This window comes from Misgurnus anguillicaudatus, chromosome 16 (assembly GCF_027580225.2).
Source record: "Misgurnus anguillicaudatus chromosome 16, ASM2758022v2, whole genome shotgun sequence".
NCBI classification, from domain to species: Eukaryota; Metazoa; Chordata; class Actinopteri; order Cypriniformes; family Cobitidae; genus Misgurnus; species Misgurnus anguillicaudatus.
Window position 1 is genome coordinate 33428946 of NC_073352.2, and position 19387 is coordinate 33448332.

The 19387-nt window shown below is 36.8% G+C and overlaps 1 protein-coding gene across 2 annotated transcripts; it reads right to left on the reverse strand.

Annotated features, from left to right (window-relative positions):
- Positions 1 to 3078: 3078 nt before the first annotated feature.
- bscl2l (BSCL2 lipid droplet biogenesis associated, seipin, like) lies at positions 3079 to 19016 on the reverse strand. Of its 2 annotated transcripts, XM_055178898.2 has the most exons (9): positions 18755 to 19016; positions 10331 to 10927; positions 8843 to 8924; positions 8476 to 8619; positions 6394 to 6528; positions 6136 to 6233; positions 5907 to 6051; positions 4187 to 4280; positions 3079 to 4017 (listed from the first exon to the last, which is right to left on the reverse strand). In XM_055178898.2, exons 2-9 carry the CDS (start codon positions 10588 to 10590, stop codon positions 3737 to 3739), a joined length of 1239 nt encoding a protein of 412 aa, XP_055034873.2. In that variant the 5' UTR covers positions 10591 to 10927; positions 18755 to 19016; the 3' UTR covers positions 3079 to 3736. The 2 variants fall into 2 exon arrangements, with proteins under 2 accessions (XP_055034873.2, XP_055034872.2); XM_055178897.2 differs by lacking the exon at positions 18755 to 19016 and having other exon boundaries at positions 10331 to 11692.
- Between the last annotated feature and the right edge of the window lie 371 nt (positions 19017 to 19387).

Genomic DNA, 19387 nt, shown 5'->3' on the forward strand with positions numbered 1-19387 from the left:
TTGACCTTTAAAGAAACACAATTGTATCACTTGTAAACAATTGCTTGGATAGACAAACAGATATATGGCATTACAATTGAGGAGCTCAGATGCAAAAGCCGCTAAACCTCCATCAAAAGTTAGATGATATTAACCGAATGCTTTTCGCACATATTTTACGTGCATCAAATACTTTCACTTCAAATTTGCTTGATCCTGGCCTCAGGCCATTCAGTGATACTGCATAAAAAATGCTAATTTTAAAGAAAATATTTAAATTCTTTTCATCTGAGCTCTTCAATTAGTATATTAAAACTATACTGTATAAAAAAATAGCACTATTTCAATCCCAAAAGTCATAGCATTCATCCTGGACACAAATTCCACATTTGGTGTACAAATGCTACACCACATCTGCTGGGTTCTTACATAACTGGCATGAAAATGTAAGAAAAAGCTTAATTTGTGCCCAGGAAATAACCCACACACATTCAAAACAATTGCTTATAGGATTAAAGTACAAACTCCCACGTACCAGACTCACCAGTCTTTCATCTCTTCAGCCGTTTGGTAACATAGAGTTAAAGCTCAAAGTTTTGCCATCAACGTCCGCCGCCAATGATTTGCATAATGTGACATCACAAGTTTCCAACAATGAGCTCTTTCGTGGTTGAATCCAGGACTCACCCACAGTCTATAGCGTGGAAAACGGAGAAGAGACGACCCATAGTCACATTGACATTCATTTACTTGATAGATGCTTTAGCCTTACAGTGCATTAACCACAGATTTTATCAGCATTCCCTGAGAATTACACCCCGTAATGGATAGCAGCACAAAAATGTCTGAACACACTTTAAAAACTTTCTGTAGAAATAAGTTTTACTGGCAGCTGTAACTTACTGTAGATTTATTTACAGGCAAAGGTTTGTTCAAAGTTAAATGAACATTAAACATTAAGTCTTTATCTTTACAGAATAAAACTAAAATAACAGCCTCATGCAAAGCTTTCTCTGAAACAAAATCTGAAGGAAAGGTTAACAGTAAAGGTTGATGAGGATTTCTGGTTCCCAAAATGCTTTGCATGAAGCTTTTATTTTATAGTTTTTATAAGACTTGTTAATGTTTAATGTTCACTTGACTTTGAACAAACCGTTGCCATTAAATAATATAAATGTAAATCTACAGTAAGTTACTGGCAACCAGCTGCATAATTACAGTTGATTTTTAAGGAAATAAAGACAATAAAGCAATTTTCACACCATATCCTTTGACATGTCTATTTATTACATGGTTTGCTGGAATGCTTGATTTTGATTGTCCCGTTGCAAAATTTGAAGGTTTATTTTGACAGGCAAAGTTTAATATTAAACAAAAAATAAATATAATGATTAAACCAAATAGCGTGTTTATGACATTGGAACGTCTTGTCTTAAAGGAAGACACCACCGTTTTTCAATATTTTACTATGTTCTTACCTCAACTTAGACAAATGAATACATACCTATTTTTATTCAATGCATGCTCTTAATCTTTGTACAGCGCATTGTGAATGTGTTAGCATTTAGCCTAGCCCCATTCATTCCTTAGGATCCAAACAGGAATTAATTTAGAAGCCACCAAACACTTCCATGTTTTCCTTATTTAAAGACTGTTACATGAGAAGTTACACGAGTAAGCATGGTGGCAGATTTTGTAAGCAGATAAAAATTAGACGAGAACTATATTGTATGGCGGAAGTAATATTAACGGAAGTTTGAGCGAGATGGGGAGTAGTCAGTAGTGATGATGTTACTGCGCGCCGAGGTCAAAGTGCTGCAAACTAAGTGCTCTTCCGCCATACAATTTAGCTCTCATTTTTTATCCGCTAACAAAACAACACGTTTTATTTTGATGGCTTCTAAATTCATCCCTATTTGGATCCTAAGGAATGAATGGGGCTAGGCTAAATGCTAACACATTCACGATGCGCTGTACAAAGATTAATAGTACGCATTGAAAAAAGATAGGTATGTATTAATTTGTCTAAGTTGAAGAAAGAACATAGTAAAATATTGAAAAACTGTGGTGTTTTCCTTTAACTTTAAACCGAAAGATCTGCATTCGTGAAAAATGAGCTAATAAAATATTTCAAATCAATATTGAAATATTGATACGCATCGGGTCCTGATCACACTGTTAAGGCTTATTTCTGCAGTAATAATCAGCTGCCTACATTATCCCTTATAACAGTGGTTCCCAAACTTTTTCAGCGTGCGGCCCCCCTTGTGTAAGGTACATTCCTTCGCGGCCCCCCAAAGAAAATTTGTGACAAAAAACTGTTCTAAAACTCAAAATTTTAATTAAAAAAACATTAAATTATACAAAAAAGTAGTGCTTTTGGTTAGTAGCCTTATTTTTTTTTTATTTATTTACACAGAAATCATGATAAATTAATGTATTTCATAAAATGTCATAAAACTGGGGCCCCCCTGGCACCATCTCGCGGCCCCCCAGTTTGAAAACCACTGCCTTATAAAACATATGCTTTACTTTTGTATTTTTCATTACTGTCATTAAAAATGCTAAGAAAACTTAAAGGGATAGTTCACTTTAAAATAAAAAAATTCTGTCATCATTTACTTGTCCTCATGTTGTTCTAAACCTGTATGAATTTCTTTTTCCAATGAACTAAAAAGAAGACATTTTAGGAAATAATGGCAAACACACAGCAGCAAGCGACCATAGACTTCCATAGTAGGAATAGGAATAAAAAATATGATGGAATTTATTGGGTACCGTCAACTGTATGCTAACCATCATTTATCAAAATATTTTCTTAGTCATTTATCCCAATACTTCCAAAATATTTTTTTCCTACTATGGAAGTCAATAGTCACTTTCCTCTGTGTGTTCACCATCACCTCTCAAAATATCCCCTTTTGTGTTCATCAGAAAAAAAATTCACACAGGTTTAGAACAACACAACGACGAGCAAATGACGACAGAATTTCCATTTCAAAGTGAACTATCCCTTTAATCACACTAAACCTTTCTTTGGATTTAAGGGTAAATTTTGAAATATGACCAGACCATATTCAAGTTTTGAGAGATTCAGCATAGCGTTAAACTATTTATTCAACTGTACATAAGACAACCAGAAAGTCAGGACAGAATAACATCATATTCCACTAAGAATGCATGATGAACATGAAGAAATATAAACTAGAAATTTCAACATGCGCACACACACACACACACACACACACGCACGCACGCACACACATGCACACAAAACCTTTTAATAAAGTGATATACAAAGGAATTGTAACAGCATCAATGGATATCTCTCCATTGGGTAATGTGTTTTCCAGAGAGCCACACATGGAAATAAATGCAAATTAATGTGTTGCTTTCCAAACATAAGCCATAACCAAATAACATTTCCATTAAGGCTATTTATCAGCATAGTATCACTGTATGCAGCTGAAAAAACAACAACAACAATGTTGTATACTTAATATTAAATATTCAGCAACAAAGAAAAGTTTTAACAGGTTAAAAGTAAAATATGCTTGAATAAAAATCCTGTCAGCAGACAAAAATAAACTGGAGAACATGAATACAAAATACACAGAAGCTTTTTTGAAAAATAGGCTAAATAAAATACAAGCTATTAGTTTTGCATTTTCAAAAATACTATTTAATGAGATCATATGAAGGCCTTTGCTCTTCATAACCTTTACCCCATTTAGCAGACAGTTTGATTTTTTTGGTATTAGGAGCTTAAACAGGCACCAACACCATAGTTGCTTTTATCTCCAGTGTCTGTTAATGCCTGAGATGATTGTTCAATCACAGGTGACAAATGCCTTTGCCTTAAAATCATTTCCCCCGACCCAAACGTACAAATGGGTTCATCCTCCTCCGGTTCTCTAGAGTTTTCACTCTCATCCACCCCCGTCTCCAGAATGATTTCTTCCGTCTCATCAGAACTGCAATCCGTGGTGTCTATATTTCTTATTATAATGGGGGAATCCAACAAGCATTTTGTATTGGCTGTATACACATACAGAACAAAAATACAATGCATGTTAAAATCAAGATATGTAAGGCTACTAGTTTTGTAGATAGTTGTTAATTATAGTTTTTGTATCTGTAATGAATACTAAAACATCACTACTTTAATAAGACATAGGTTGCAAATTGCAGTAGGTAACAGGTGCACCTTTGCTATTTCCCTCATCCTGAAGTTCAGATTGATCATTCGGTTTCTCTGATTCTTTCTTTTCATCTTCATTCAAATCAAACGAAAAACCAGTCTGATGAAAGAAAACAAGTTGTAAGAAACAAACACATGCACATCGGCAGCAATTCAAGCTATTCTGCATGATTTTATCCATTTAATTGAGATTGAAAGTTGAGACTTTTTAAAAATGTCAAATAAATCGTTGGTGTCTCCAGAGTACATATGTGAAGTTTTAGCTAAAAATACCATATAGATAATTTATTATAACATGTTAAAATTGCCACTTTGTAGGTGCCGTTTTTGGGTGTGTCCTTTAAAATGCAAATAAGCTGATCTATGCACTAAATGACAGTGTCGTTGTTGGATAGTGCAGATTAAGGAGCGGTACTATCCCCTTTTGACATCACAAGGGGAGACAAATTTCAATGACCTATTTTTTATATGCTTGCAGACAATGGTTTATGAAAACTACGTTTCTGGGTTGATCTTTTTCACATTTTCTAGGTTGATGCAAGCACTGGGGACCCAATTATAGCTCTTAAAGATGGAAAAAGTCAAACTTTTATGATATGCCCGCTTTAAAATCAACTGTTCTTCTGTGGCATCACTGTGAAGAACCCTTTGTGGCACCTCTATTTTTAAAGTCACAATGAAATTGAAATTAAAAACTTAAAGGAATAGTCTACTCATTTTCAATATTAAAATATGTTATTACCTTAACTAAGAATTGTTGATACATCCCTCTATCATCTGTGTGCGTGCACTTAAGCGCTGGAGCGCGCTGCGACGCTTCGATAGCATTTAGCTTAGCCCCATTCATTCAATGGTACCATTTAGAGATAAAGTTAGAAGTGACTAAACACATCAACGTTTTTCCTATTTAAGACGAGTAGTTATACGAGCAAGTTTGGTGGTACAAAATAAAACATAGCGCTTTTCTAAGCGGATTTAAAAGAGGAACTATATTTTATGGCGTAATAGCACTTTTGGGAGTACTTCGACTCGGCGCAGTAACACCCTCCCTCTCCCATTATGAGAGTGAGAAGGGGAGCGGACTTTTCAGGCGAGTCGAAGTACTCCCAAAAGTGCTATTACGCCATAAAATATAGTTCCTCTTTTAAATCCGCTTAGAAAAGCGCTACGTTTTATTTTGTACCAGCAAACTTGCTCGTATAACTACTCGTCTTAAATAGGAAAAACGTTGATGTGTTTGGTCACTTCTAACTTTATCTCTAAATGGTACAATTGAATGAATGGGGCTCAGCTAAATGCTATCGAAGCGTCGCTGCGCGCTCCAGCGCTTACGTGCACGCACACAGATGATAGAGGGATGTATCAACAATTCTTAGTTAAGGTAATAACATATTTTAATATTGAAAATGAGTAGACTATTCCTTTAATTTTTTTGCGGGGGTATTGTGGTACTTTTTTACAAATTACTTTTCCGTGACCTTTATTATTTTTATTTCAAATCAAAATGCTTATCTCCTTACTTACATTCACAGGTAATGGCTTGAGGGCGGAGCACGGGAAAAGATTGCTACGATTAGCAAATAGCAACATGACTGAGTTCTAACAATCCAATTAATTCTCAATTAATGAATTTAAGTCCCGCCCTACTATTTTTCGGATATACGTCACGACTGGGCTACTTCCGTGACTTTAAGAGTGCATGTATAAAACTAAACTTGATATGAACCTCTTGTTTGCCCGTCCTTGCGGGTGACCTGCGATCACCCAGATTGAACTGTAGAAAGCTGAGAACGATGATGAAACTGAGGAAGGCGAAGTTACTCATCACCCCGATGATTGCTGTCATCAGGGGGAAATGATAAAGCAGGTACCTGATGCAGATCAAAGGAAAACACCTGAATGTAAAAACTGTAATGCACAGCACATTACACACATTAACACACACAAGCACAAACCTGATGCCTGTAAAGTGGGCAAAGATGTAGAGATTTGCTCTGTAGATTTGAATATGCTGGGAATAAATCTTGATAACAGCACCAGTAGTGGGTTTATACTGAAAAAAAGCGACAGCTACTAACTGTGTGTCCATCAACAGAGTACACAATTCATACAACCCAGTGATGAATACATGTACAGTTGACACTTGTTCAATGTTCAAGCCAAATGTACGTCTTTGGACCCTTCTTTGTCTCTGGATGTAAGATTACACTTACAGAATCGTCTCTGAACTCTGAGTACAGCTCGGCAGTGACTAACTGCTTCTGCTCGGACGCTCCTGTTAACAACATTGGGGAAAAGATCATGGTGTCCATAGCCTGAAGCAGAGAGGAGCGATAATGGAGCATTGCCTGAGACAAGAGAGAGAGAGAGAGAGAGAGCGAGAGAGAGAGCATTGTTAAAAACTGGATGCAAATTGTATGATTGTGTCCCCACAACCCAGCTTCATTATAAAGAGTATACTGATCCAGCACCAAACCAGCCTAGCTTGTTCTTGTGTTCCTGTATAGCTCAATTGGTAAAGCATTGCGCTATCCATTTAGTTTGGATAAGAGCAGCAGGCAAATGCATAAATGTAAACCAGCAAAAAATTGGACCAACACAAAAATACATCTTTGAACATTTGAACATTAATAGTTGAACCATTTGCATTGCATAGATAATACATGATCTACAGTACAGCAGAGGTGCTTTTTGTGAGCAAGGGCTACCACAATGTATAAAATAATCAGGAGGGATACTTTTATAATATAGTCTACTCAAAACATTTTACTTGTTGATTTTATCATTATACTTGTTTGGTCATCATCATTATTTATTCATAATTTATTTTGTTTAAAATGTTAACATAGATAAAAGAAACCAAGCTTTTAAAAAAGAATAATAAATAAATATTAAAATTAGGGCTGTCAAAATATTAATCGCATACAAAATTAAAGTTCGTGTTTGCATAAACAGTACAGGCCAAAAGTTTGGACACACTCACTCGTTCTTTATTTATATATTTTTCCACATAACAGAACAATAATAAACTCGTCCAAACTATGGCATAACACAAATACAACTGTGGGAATTATGTTGGTGACTGAAAGCATCCAAAAATAAATCAAAATTCTGTTATATTTTATCATCTGAAGTAAAACCATACTTGTGTCATTTTATCAAGAAGCGTCTCGAAGTTTTACTTTAGACTGAATTTTATAATATTATAATATTGAAGGACTTCACATTTAATCTGGGCTCTTATTGACAGATTTTCCTTTAATATTCAGTGCAAGTCATCTATTTAAAAAATAATATTTAAAAAAATTTTTAGTTTTCTAATTATATAAATTAATCTGCTTGGCACAGGTATAGGTTTTTTTTTCTACAAACGTAATTTCATGCATTTAACCATACACCTTCAGATTAAAAGATTTTTTAAATCATAGTTAACATTTTAATCAAGTGTGTCCAAACTTTATATACAGTATACAAAATAATTACACACAGTGGACATGCATACACTGCAAAAAATTTGCTGTAATTATGCAGCTGTTTGCCAGTAACTTACTGTAGAAGATAAAGACTGAAAATGTTTCATGTTCATTTAACTTTGAACAAACTGTTGCCTGTAAATAACATAAATGTAAAATCTACAGTAAGTTACTGGCAGCTAGTTGCCAGTAATACCCAGAAATACTGTAATTTACTGTAAATTTTTTTTACAGTGTATATTATGTAAAAACAAACTTTTATTTTGTATTTGATTAATCTCAATTAATCTTTTGACAGCCATAATTAAAAACTGAGGCTATTGATAAAATGTTTGAGACCACTGATCTACAGTATATGTGACCCTAGACCACAAAACCAATCATAAGGGTTAATTTTTTGAAATTTATATTTATACATCATCTGAAAGTTGCTTTCCATTGATGTAAGTTTGTTAGGATAGGGCAATATTTGTCCGTGATACAACTATTTGAAAAAATATGGAGAAAATCACAGTCGTAGTCTAATGGTTAGATAGTCAGGCTTGCCGGTTCGAGTCTCACGGCCGGCAGTATTTGACTTTGGTGCCCTTGAGCAAGGCACCTTAACCCTAATTGCTCCCCGGGCACTGAGGTGATAGCTGCCCAATGCTCTGTTAATGCAACATGATCTTAATATCCTCATGATTTTTGGCATTAAAAAAAAATCTATAATTTTGACCAATACAATGTATTGTTGGCTATTGCTACAAATATACCTGTGCTTCTTATGGCTATGTGGTCCAGGGTCACATATAGTATTGTGTTTTTATGAGTTGTACTTGCAGAACGTGCAGATATGTCAATAATCTGACCGGCTTTAGTATACAGCGACATTTCTACCAGAAACATTCCCAACTGCTGATTGGCTGGAGACTCTGGCATCTCTAGTTCCAGTGTGATCTGATAGGGTTGACCGTATGTCATTACCTGTAATGGGTAAGAAAAAAGATCTGCTTTACTTTTTGGCAAAATCTGATTAAAATGGAAAAAAACAACAACAACCCCACAGCCAAAAAACATGAATCATTGTGATGTCATACTGGTTCACATACAGCACAGTATATAGTTTATAAAAGATAGCCTTCTTTAATAATCTTCAGAGACAAACAGAACCACAAATATGGTGATTTAAACAAACATTACTATTCACCTGGTGTTTTCCATTCCTCAGAAGAGAGACGTTAGCCTCGGGAAAAGAACACATAACATGATGAGGGGTTGAACAATCTGTCCTGAAAAGAATCAACACACATTTGATGAAAATATCAAAATGATATTGGTCTGAAACATCATCAGAAACTATAAAAGAAACAAAATTACTTTGCTTCAGAAATGACATAAACTTAAAAAAATTCAAAATAAGTGTGTTGCTCATGTAAACCATGTGCATCACATGTCTTGTCAAAACAAGTGCCCGCTGCACACGCATCAAAGCCGCCTATGACAAAAGAGACGCCCACGTTCACAAAATACACGCAAGACACTCCCTTAACAGTAAACTCTGATTATGCATGAGGTTATGCGAGTATCTGGCAAACGCGAGCGTCTCTTTTATCACAAACCCTTTAGACGCGTCTGGAGCAGGCACTTATTTTGACAAAACACGTGATGCACATAAGATCACTTGACGCACAGAACACATATTTTGAAAACATGAGCATCTTACTGTGGGTTCACACCAAACGCAAGTTCAACGATTTGCGCGAGTAGATTACATACAAAGTCAATGCAAAGACGTGATCAGACGTGTCCTCGTATGGGCTGATGCAACTGACGTGATATGGGCGGCGCTTTGCCACAAAAACACGCGCCACTCGCCCCAAACGCGTCCCCGCCCAAGCCGAAAACATTCAACTCAAGCGAAAAATTAGCACGACACGATGTGAAATCACGCGAGCAACCTAGAGCGAATAACGCGATGCGACGCGTTTGGTGTGTACGTAGCATAAGGACCTTTTTATAGGGTGCTGCTCCAGTGACGGATGAACTTGCCCTGAAATATTACAAGCTGGAATATATATTAGCTGCATGCAGGGTATCGCATCACTCGCTCCAGATAACCCGCGGGATTTAACTTCGTGTCATGCAAATTTTTTGCTCAAATTAAATATTTTCAACTTGGGAGAAGACGCGGTTGAGGCGAATAGAGCGTGTTTTCGCGGCAAATAATGCGCCAGCCATATGGCGTCATTCGTACGTGAGGACGCATCTGATCGCGTCTTTGCATTGACTTAATCTTGCGCAAATCGTTGAACTCGCATCTGGTGTGAACCCACAGTTACAGTTTTCTCATTCTTTTAAAAGCTGATGTAACAATGTTATTTTTATTATTTGCATTTTATTTGTTTTATCAGACAAAACATTTACATACACTCCCCGAAAAAGATACAAAAGTTGTCACTGGGGTGGTACCTTTTCAAAAAGTACACTTTTGCAAATAAAAGTTACATATTGGTACCGCTTATGTACTCGCTGGTACTTTATACTGGAACCTCAGGGTACATATCTGTAGCTAAATGGTACTTATTAGGAAGGTACTGTCCCAGGTACAACTTTTTAACTTTTTTTCAGAGAGTGTATGAAGGCATCAGGTACGACATGTTAAGATGAAAGTCTCACCTGTGCTCATTGTCCTCACCTGTAGGAGAAGTAGACCGGTGTAATATAATTCGCTGTGGGCATAAATGAGTAATAAAAACTGCCGTAGAGAAACAAAGCCACCCAGAAAACCAGCAGAATAACACAGATCAAAATAGACACTTCCAGAACCTTCTGCCTGATCCGCGCAAGCAGAACCGGCATGGTCTCCATGATCTGAACCACCAGTCCATTGATCTGAGTTCCCATGTCCTCCACACCAGAACCATCTGTACTGCACTCGTCTGCGTTCGGATCCATGACGATTGATTTCTTCCTCCGATTAAGTCGTCGTTTTTGGTTTTCTGTCCTAGATTCGCTAACTATCTAAATCACACCAGAACTTTCCTCTTTACTCAAAAACGATGCCCATTTCTCACCAGCAATCTCCTGTCCATTTGGTTTTTACCAAACTTTGCCCTTGATCTTTGGGTGTCTGACTTTAATTCATCTCAAAGGTTCGGTATGAATGGAGGAGCTCTTCGTACTGCAGATTCTGGGAAGTGTGGGACGGTCCAGTAAACAGCTGAACTTGAAGGCCCCGCTGGGACCACAATGGGACTCATGACCAGCATGTGAGGCAACAGGACAAGACGTGCTGTTAAGAAACACAAGTGCTGTGAAATATCCAAGACTAATTTTGCTAATATCTGTAAATGTCAATGATCTCTACGAAAATGTTTTAGTTTGGTTTGACACGACAAGCTTACAGGCTCAAGTCCAAAGAGTTCAGCCAAAAGTCTTTCTGACAGGTTGAAAAATTTCAGTTGTTTATTATAAACTGAGTTTATTTATGTACAGTAGGAGTAGTGCATTACTCAATAAATGACAATATATGATGTTAACAGACACATTCATTGAAATACAAGTTACAGTAAATAAAATCTAGTATAAACATATGTATAGGGAACAAAACCATTCACATATATTTTGTTAAGGACAGACAAAACAATACATAAAACAACCTTTTAGGCTGTTATGATGTTAATGTCCCGGTTGTAAATTTCTCAATATTTTTGTAAGCACAATAATGATGTAACTGCAAGACAATCTAAACTATGACCCTTATAAGTTTGCACGCTACATTTAATCCATCTGTTGGCAAGTGGTTTTAACAGACGACACAAACAAAAGACCTAGTATGCACAGACACATCAAATGACAGCCAGCGTAATGTTTCAGGATTAGTCAGACTTTGTTATTACAAGACTAGAACAAGCCTTATCCACTTTGATCTTGACCACATTTCTTCTCGTCCTCCATTACTGTAAGTGTTTTTGCACTGTGAATGTTTTTGCACTAGATGGCACTAAATATTCTTTCAGAAACATCTCAGTCTGGGTGTTATAGGGATAGTTCATCCAAAAATAAAAATTCTGTCATCATTTACTCACTCTAATGTTGTTACAAACCTGTATGCATTTGTTTTATATTTCTTTTTAATTGTGATTATGTTAATGGTTTAATATGAAGATGTTTATTGCTATTAGCAATATTTACATGCTAAAACACATTTTTTGAAACCATCATTTTTTGAACTCATTTTCTTAAAACCTTAAACACAAATCCAAAGTGTCAAACTAAATTCACAGAAGCCCTGACTCTTCTAGCAAAATCAAACAGTCTCTTCAAAACCATTTCACCTGTACACAAAATCAAACTAAGCTTTCAAATCATATAAAAGTATATAATATAAAACACTAAAGAGCATCCATTAGACACTACCTTAAAACAATGGAAAACACAACATACAGGACATCTGCTTACAGAAAAATACATGTTTATTGTACACTCACCTAAAGGATTATTAGGAACACCATACTAATACTGTGTTTGACCCCCTTTCGCCTTGTGCTGAAAGCATTCTTTAGAAATGTTGGCCCTTTTTGTTAGGATAGCATCTTGCAGTTGATGGAGATTTGTGGGATACACATCCAGGGCACGAAGCTCCCATTCCACCACATCCCAAAGATGCTCTATTGGGTTGAGATCTGGTGACTGTGGGGGCCATTTTAGTACAGTGAACTTATTGTTCAAGAAACCAATTTGAAATAATTCGAGCTTTGTGACATTATGCATTATCCTGCTGGAAGTAGCCATCAGAGGATGAGTACATGGTGGTCATAAAGGGATGGACATGGTCAGAAACAATGCTCAGGTAGGCCGTGGCATTTAAACGATGCCCAATTGGTACTAAGGGGCCTAAAGTGTGCCAAGAAAACATCCCTCATGCCATTACACCACCAGCCTGCACAGTGGTAAGAAGGCATGATGGATCAATGTTCTCATTCTGTTTACGCCAAATTCTGACTCTACCATCTGAATGTCTCAACAGAAATTGAGACTCATCAGACCAGGTAACATTTTTTCAGTCTTCAGCTGTCCAATTTTGGTGAGCTTGTGCAAGTTGTAGCCTCTTTTTCTTATTTGTAGTGGAGATGAGTGGTACCCGGTGGGGTCTTCTGCTGTAACTCATCCGCCTCAAGGTTGTGCGTGTTGTGGCTTCACAAATGCTTTGCTGCATACCTCGGTTGTAATGAGTGGTTATTTCAGTCAAAGTTGCTCTTTTATAAGCTTGAATCAGTCGGCCCATTCTCTTCTGACTTCTAGCATCAACAAGGCATTTTCGCCCACAGGACTGACACATACTGGATGTTTTTCCCTTTTCACACCATTCTTTGTAAACCCTAGAAATGGTTGTGCGTGAAAATCCCAGTAACTGAGCAGATGAAATGTGAAATTTTGAAATGAGATGTGAAATACTCAGACCGGCCCCGTCTGGCACCAACAACCATCCCATGCTCAAAATTGCTTAAATCACCTTTCTTTCCCATTCTGACATTCAATTTGGAGTTCAAGAGATTGTCTTGACCAGGACCACACCCCTAAATGCATTGAAGCAACTGCCATGTGATTGCTCGATGACAACTGTGTTGTAGTTCAACTTTTGCCTGTGTTTAGCATTTATAAAACAAGTGCATTGCAGTGTAAAATGTGTCTTTTAGTGAGGAGTTTGTGTTTACAGTTTTGCAAAAAGAGTGCATGATTTGACAAATGTGTTTAGGCCACTATGAATTTGGTTTAGAGATTGGGATTTAGTGTTTTAGCATTTCAGAAAAACTGTAATTATGAAAAATAATTTAAACAGTTAGTAATAGTTGATACTTAATAGTTACACATTTTGGACTATTTTGAAGAAATCTCCAATACTAAATATTAAACTTATGTGCATAACTTGTCCTGGTCTCACATACACAAATCACCTCAAATAGGTGCATGTCGAGGAGAGCTGTGATATTACTCTTCATGGTGGACGCTGAAACAGGCCAAAAAATCGCAGAAATATATTAAAGACCCGAGCCAGATTTTGAAACAGAGGAAAATGTCAGAAAGACTTTTGGCTGAGCTCTTTGGACTTGGGCCAGTAAGCAACCGCTTGTAATATAACTCTTGTGTGTGTGTATGTGTGTGTGTGTGTGTGTGTGTGTGTGTGTGTGTGTGTGTGAGAGAGAGAGAGAGAGAGAGAGAGATTGAAATTCTGTGAATGATTTTCAATGACTGCCAAAATGAGGCAGCAAGTGCACATACATATTCAAGAGAGGTTTATGCAGGTGAATCAAACTGTGCCTTTGTTCTGATGAAAACTAAAGTGAAAATTTAAACATGACTCGACACTTAAAGACGCTATTTAATTTGTTAAAATTGAGCGCAAACTGACTTGGACTGCAGATTAGAGCTTAGCCCCCATCTCTCTCTCTCTCTCTCTCTCTCTCTCTCTCTCTCTCTCTCTCTCTCTCTCTCTCTCTCTCTCTCTCTCTCTCTCTCTCTCTCTCTCTCATAAATACTTGCAATGACTCATTTGCAATTCATTCTCCCTGCTGGTATAAGAGCTATAATATGCAGCTGCACTATGGCTGTAGCTCCTTATTAATATTACATGAATAATGGTTTGTGTAATTCTTAATGATGGTTGTACAACGACAATTTAACTCTATAATTGACTGTTGGCCCAAAGTCTCAGATATTTGTTCTACGTTGTAAAAAAGAAAATTGTTAATGTCCCGGTTGTAAATTTCTCAATATTTTTGTAAGCACATTAATAATATAACAGCAAGTCAAGCTAAACTATGACTATAAGTTTGCACGCTACGTTTAATCCATCGGTTGGCAAGTGGTTTAAAAAACGAAAAATCCAGCCTGATCTCACGATAATTTGTACAATGCAATGGTGAAATGGTGTGGGGGATGGTTTCTTGGCACACTTTAGGCCCCTTAGTGCCAATTGGGCATTGTTTAAATGCCACGGCCTACCTGAGCATTGTTTCTGACCATGTCCATCCCTTTATGACCACCATGTACTCATCCTCTGATGGCTACTTCCAGCAGGATAATGCAACATGTCACAAAACTCAAATCATTTTAAATTGGTTTCTTGAGTGAGTTCAATGTACTAAACTGGCCCCCACAGGAACCAGATCTCAACCCAATAGAGCATCTTTGGGATGTGGTGGAACGGGAGATTCGTGCCCTGGATGTGCATCCCACAAATCTCCATCAACTGTAAGATGCTATCCTATCAATATGGGCCAACATTTCTAAAGAATGCTTTTAGCACCTTGTTGAATCAATCCCACATAGAATTAAGGCAGTTTTGAAGGAGGTCCAAAGGGGGTCAAACACAGTATTACTATGGTGTTCCTAATAATCCTTTAGGTGAGTTTACAATACAACAGTAAATTGGTTATGTATGTTGTTTTGTGTTGGTTTTAAAGTTGATAATTTTTTCACTTTAAATTTATCTTTGAGCATCATTATAGCATCTGTAAAAGGTTTTCCTGTAACAGGAATTTCTTTATGCTTTAAAGGGCTCATATTATGCTAAGTCTACTTTTAAATGGTGTTTGGACATAAATGTGTTTTGGCCAGTGGCGTGGACAGACCTCCTCAGGGGCAGCGCAGACGGACTAGGCCATTTTTACAAAATTTAAATGCAATTATTTATTAAATAAATCACTTTAAAGCGCTACCATCTGTCTGTTGTGTTTTTAAAAATGTGGAATAAAAATGGAATAAATATTACTCCTCTCAAATTTGAAGTAAACATTTAAAATCAAACAATATTTCTCCAAACATGCATGCCTTTGAACCAAAAGCCCCGAGGTTGTTTTGTGAAGTGCTTTCATGACGACCATGCATGAGATTTTTCTCAATGCTGAGGTTCATATTTTATTTTACAGGTATGGACTTCGATTTTCATAACTTGTGACACAAATGAATAAAATTACTGTCACTATAACGTTTTCTGAATAAAATAAAGGTCAAATACGTATTCGTACAAGTTGGCTAATTTGTACGAAGTTAACTCTTTATCCGCCATTCACAAGTTAACTCGTTAATAAAGAGAAAATGCTTTCCTGCTAATGACGAGTTTTTCCAGCAATGCGTAATAACACTATTATCCACTAGGTGGCGTTCTTACCCAACTTAAAAAACCCGGAAGTAACCCTTAGGGCAAACAGTTCAACCTCCGTGTATGTTTTGATTATCGCTTTGAATTCGATTTCTATCAAAGTTCTTCACAAAAATGCACCACATTCTGAAAATCTTATAAGATGTAATAATCTTTTGGTGTGTACCGAGCATAAGTTGAGTCCCAAACTGAAAAACTCCATCAAATCTCTATCTGAGCTATGAAAGAGCAACATTTGAGCAATAACAGTTTAATCTCTTTTCCCATAATTTGTTTCACAGTGAAGTTTCCAGTAAAAGGAAATAAAAGGTGTTGAAAAGCTCTTTCCAGATTACAACCTATTGGAAGTCCTAACCTGGTTCAGTATAGTGAGGTGTATTGAGAGAATGTGTGAAGGTTTAATATGTGGCAGATGTCCTTTTTCCATTCGGGCGATTTCTTATTACACAACAGTAATAAAGCCATTAGTGACCTCTACTCTCTTTACCGTGCCTCATAATCTCTCTGTATCCCTCTGTCTCTACACAACTACCCTTGCAACCAATAATAGTTTTGTGACATTGGGAAAACCTGAATACCAATTATCTCCCAAAACATACAGTACTCTGTGCCATAATGCAGATTGAAAGCATAAAAATTGAACATGCAAATAGCTTCTTGCATTATTGTAGCAGTAACAAACCTCGGTATACTCAGTTGACATTTCAGTGAGAATTGTTATTTTTTAAAGATAAAGTGCCTAATTTCTACTGTAATGCTGAATGCAAGTTTAAACCAATTGGTTATGCAAGTAAATTGAACCTACTATTTTAAAGGTGGGGTACATGATTTTTGAAAAACACTTTGGAAAAGGGAGTCAGTCCGATTACTAAAACACACTTGTAGCCAATCAGCAGTAAGGGGCGTGTCTACTAACCGACATCGTTGCCTGGGGAATAATGTGTGGGGCGGGTCTATCAAAAGAAGGTCCAGATTCTATTGGGGTGGGGCGTGTTTGTTTAGGTGATTTCAAATATCAACATTGGCTTTCAGAGTTCATGCACCCCACCTTTAAGGGGGCGTGTACACCAAAGCATTTACGCTCGTGGCTGGTGCATGTTTTCAATTGTTTCCAATGGAAGCTCAGCATTTTTCAAATAAGCTAGCAGTTAGCGTTTTTTTTCCATGCCATGAATACGTCACTCAGCGGTTTTTCCGCGCTCGGCGCTGAGTGTCGAGAGTCGAAAGAGATTCAACTTTGGGTGAAAAGCTCTGCTCGTCAATGTCAGTTCTCACACGGCCATCCAATTACAGTGAAGGAGGGGCGGGACAAGAATCACAACAACCAACTGGCTCACAGCTCAAGTATCACAGCTACCAAAGTGCTCAGCTGAAAAACAACTGGCATTCGGCGTCCTCCAGGTGTTTTCAGCCACGTTTGAAAGTTTTGATGTGCACAACCCCTAAGTCTTTCACTAGTATATTAAAGGTATTGCGGAGGATTTTCTTTTTCCGGGTGGATCATCAAGACTATTGGTCCTCCTAGTTGTCAATCAGGAGTGTTGGGAAATTGCATTTTTTTTAAAAAGGGGAGAAGGCGGTTCTTTTCTAAAATTCGAGAAAATCCTCCGCTACACCTTTAACTTATAACTTAACAAGTTGAAATTATTTCACTTAATTTGTTAAGTTGAAGTAAAACAAAAACGTATGTTAATATGAATTTATTTACAGTAAGCAATAAACTAAACTGCAAAAATGACTCTTTAAACACGTTTCCCCGTGTCTTCCATTATTTGGTCAAACAGACAGTCCTACCCCAAAATCACTTTCTTGATCCTAGTTATTTCTACATATTAGAAATATTAGGTATTGTGCTAAACCAACATGATCTCATGGAAAGTCGTGTTATAGTCTCGAAAAATGTGATTAATTTATTTGTGTCCATGGCACGGAATTTCGTTTTTTCGTGCCTTGAGCACGAATGTCTTTTTCGTGTCACAAATTTCTATAAATATTTTTTTGTGGCCATGGCACGACTTTCTTTTTCGTGTCATTTTTATTTATTGTTTTTTTTTTTAAATCTAATTTTTTAAATAATTGTCGCTTGGGGTTGGGGTTAGATTTGGGGTTTGGGTTACAAACCTAACAGAAAGTGATTCTAACCCCAAGCGACAATGGAAAGAAAATAGGAAAAAACTATGAGAAAACAATACAAAAAATGACATGAAAAAGAAAGTCGTGCCACGGACATGAAAAACTATTTATAGAAATTTGTGCAAGTGACACGAAAAAGACATTCGTGCTCAAGGCTCGAAAAAAGCTGAACACAAATAAATTAATAAAATTTTTCATGACACGACTTTCCGTGAGATCAGTCTTTACTAAACAGTGATGCGCGGGTCAATGTATAAACAACCCGTACCCGACCGACGATTTCAACTAACCCGACCGCAACTAGGACCGCGAAAAAATGTTAAATATATATTGTACCCGATCCGCTCCCTGGCCCTCATTTTTTTAAAAGTAGTAATTGTTTAAAATAGCTAATTGGCATCTATATTTCCAACGACCTGACTGACCGCGACCCGAATATCATTAAAAATAGTTTTGGATGACTCATAACCGCATCACTGTTGCTAAACACACAGGACATAAAGGGAACACAAGTCTCGACAGCTCACTGACACCAAAAATGTTGATCTCTGTGCTAACAACCTGCTGATTATATTTCTGCCCCGGTCAGACCAGGTGCTACATCATATTCTCAACAATAAAACTGAGAGACAATCTGATTCAGTCTAATACTAGTGGGATAAACACCATATGTGCGGGTGTTTCAAGGTCTTTATTTATCTTAGATTAGATCTCATTACTTACATAAACCTTACACAAGACGTCTTCGTGTATTATTAAGTTGATCTGTTGCTATTCCACAAAGTACACATTAAAATCTGTCATAATATGAGGAATGTTTACCAGGTCTGGAGACAAGAAGAACTTGGCTCAGGGATGTTTGTTTCCCAGCGTGCCTGTGACGTGAGCAGCCAATAAGGGCAGGGATGAGACCCTTCCTGCTTCCCATCTGCTGACTGGAACGGCCTCATCAAAAAACACGCTAAAATTCACACGCACATGCTCTGACTCACACGAACAACAGACACACTCGCAGACAAAGACACACATGGCTTGGCTCGGTGCGCTGGGTTGGATTAATGACAAAGACATAAATGAGACAAGAAAATCACAGATGAGACCTCTTTTATATCTCATCTGTGATCTTCTTAATATGGAGGACTGGGAGTGCAAAAATTAAAAATAAATAAATAAATGTGAAAATAAATAAATGTATAAATAAATAAATGAAAATGTATAAATATATACATAAATGAATAAATGTGTTAAAAATATTTTAATAGAAAAATAAATAAATAAAGGTTGCAATACTCAATTATGTTCATTTTTTTATTTCTCTGCATATTTATTTTTGCATTTATTTATTTATGTTTGTTTTAAATATTTCTTCGTACATGTATTTATTTATTTATTTTTTTTGCACTCCTCATCCTCCATATCTATATAGCTCAGATTTGCCAAGTCTGCAGTCAGACC

Bases quoted from the DNA above. Each gene is read 5' to 3' on its own strand.
- bscl2l (XM_055178898.2), bottom strand. From the start codon at position 10,590: ATGGATCCGAACGCAGACGAGTGCAGTACAGATGGTTCTGGTGTGGAG. The intron at 6,234-6,393 runs GTAAGTGTAATC...GCTTTTTTTCAG, and splicing joins CAGAGTTCAGAGACGATTCT to TATAAACCCACTACTGGTGC. The intron at 4,018-4,186 runs GTGCACCTGTTA...ATGTGTATACAG, and splicing joins GGATGAGGGAAATAGCAAAG to CCAATACAAAATGCTTGTTG.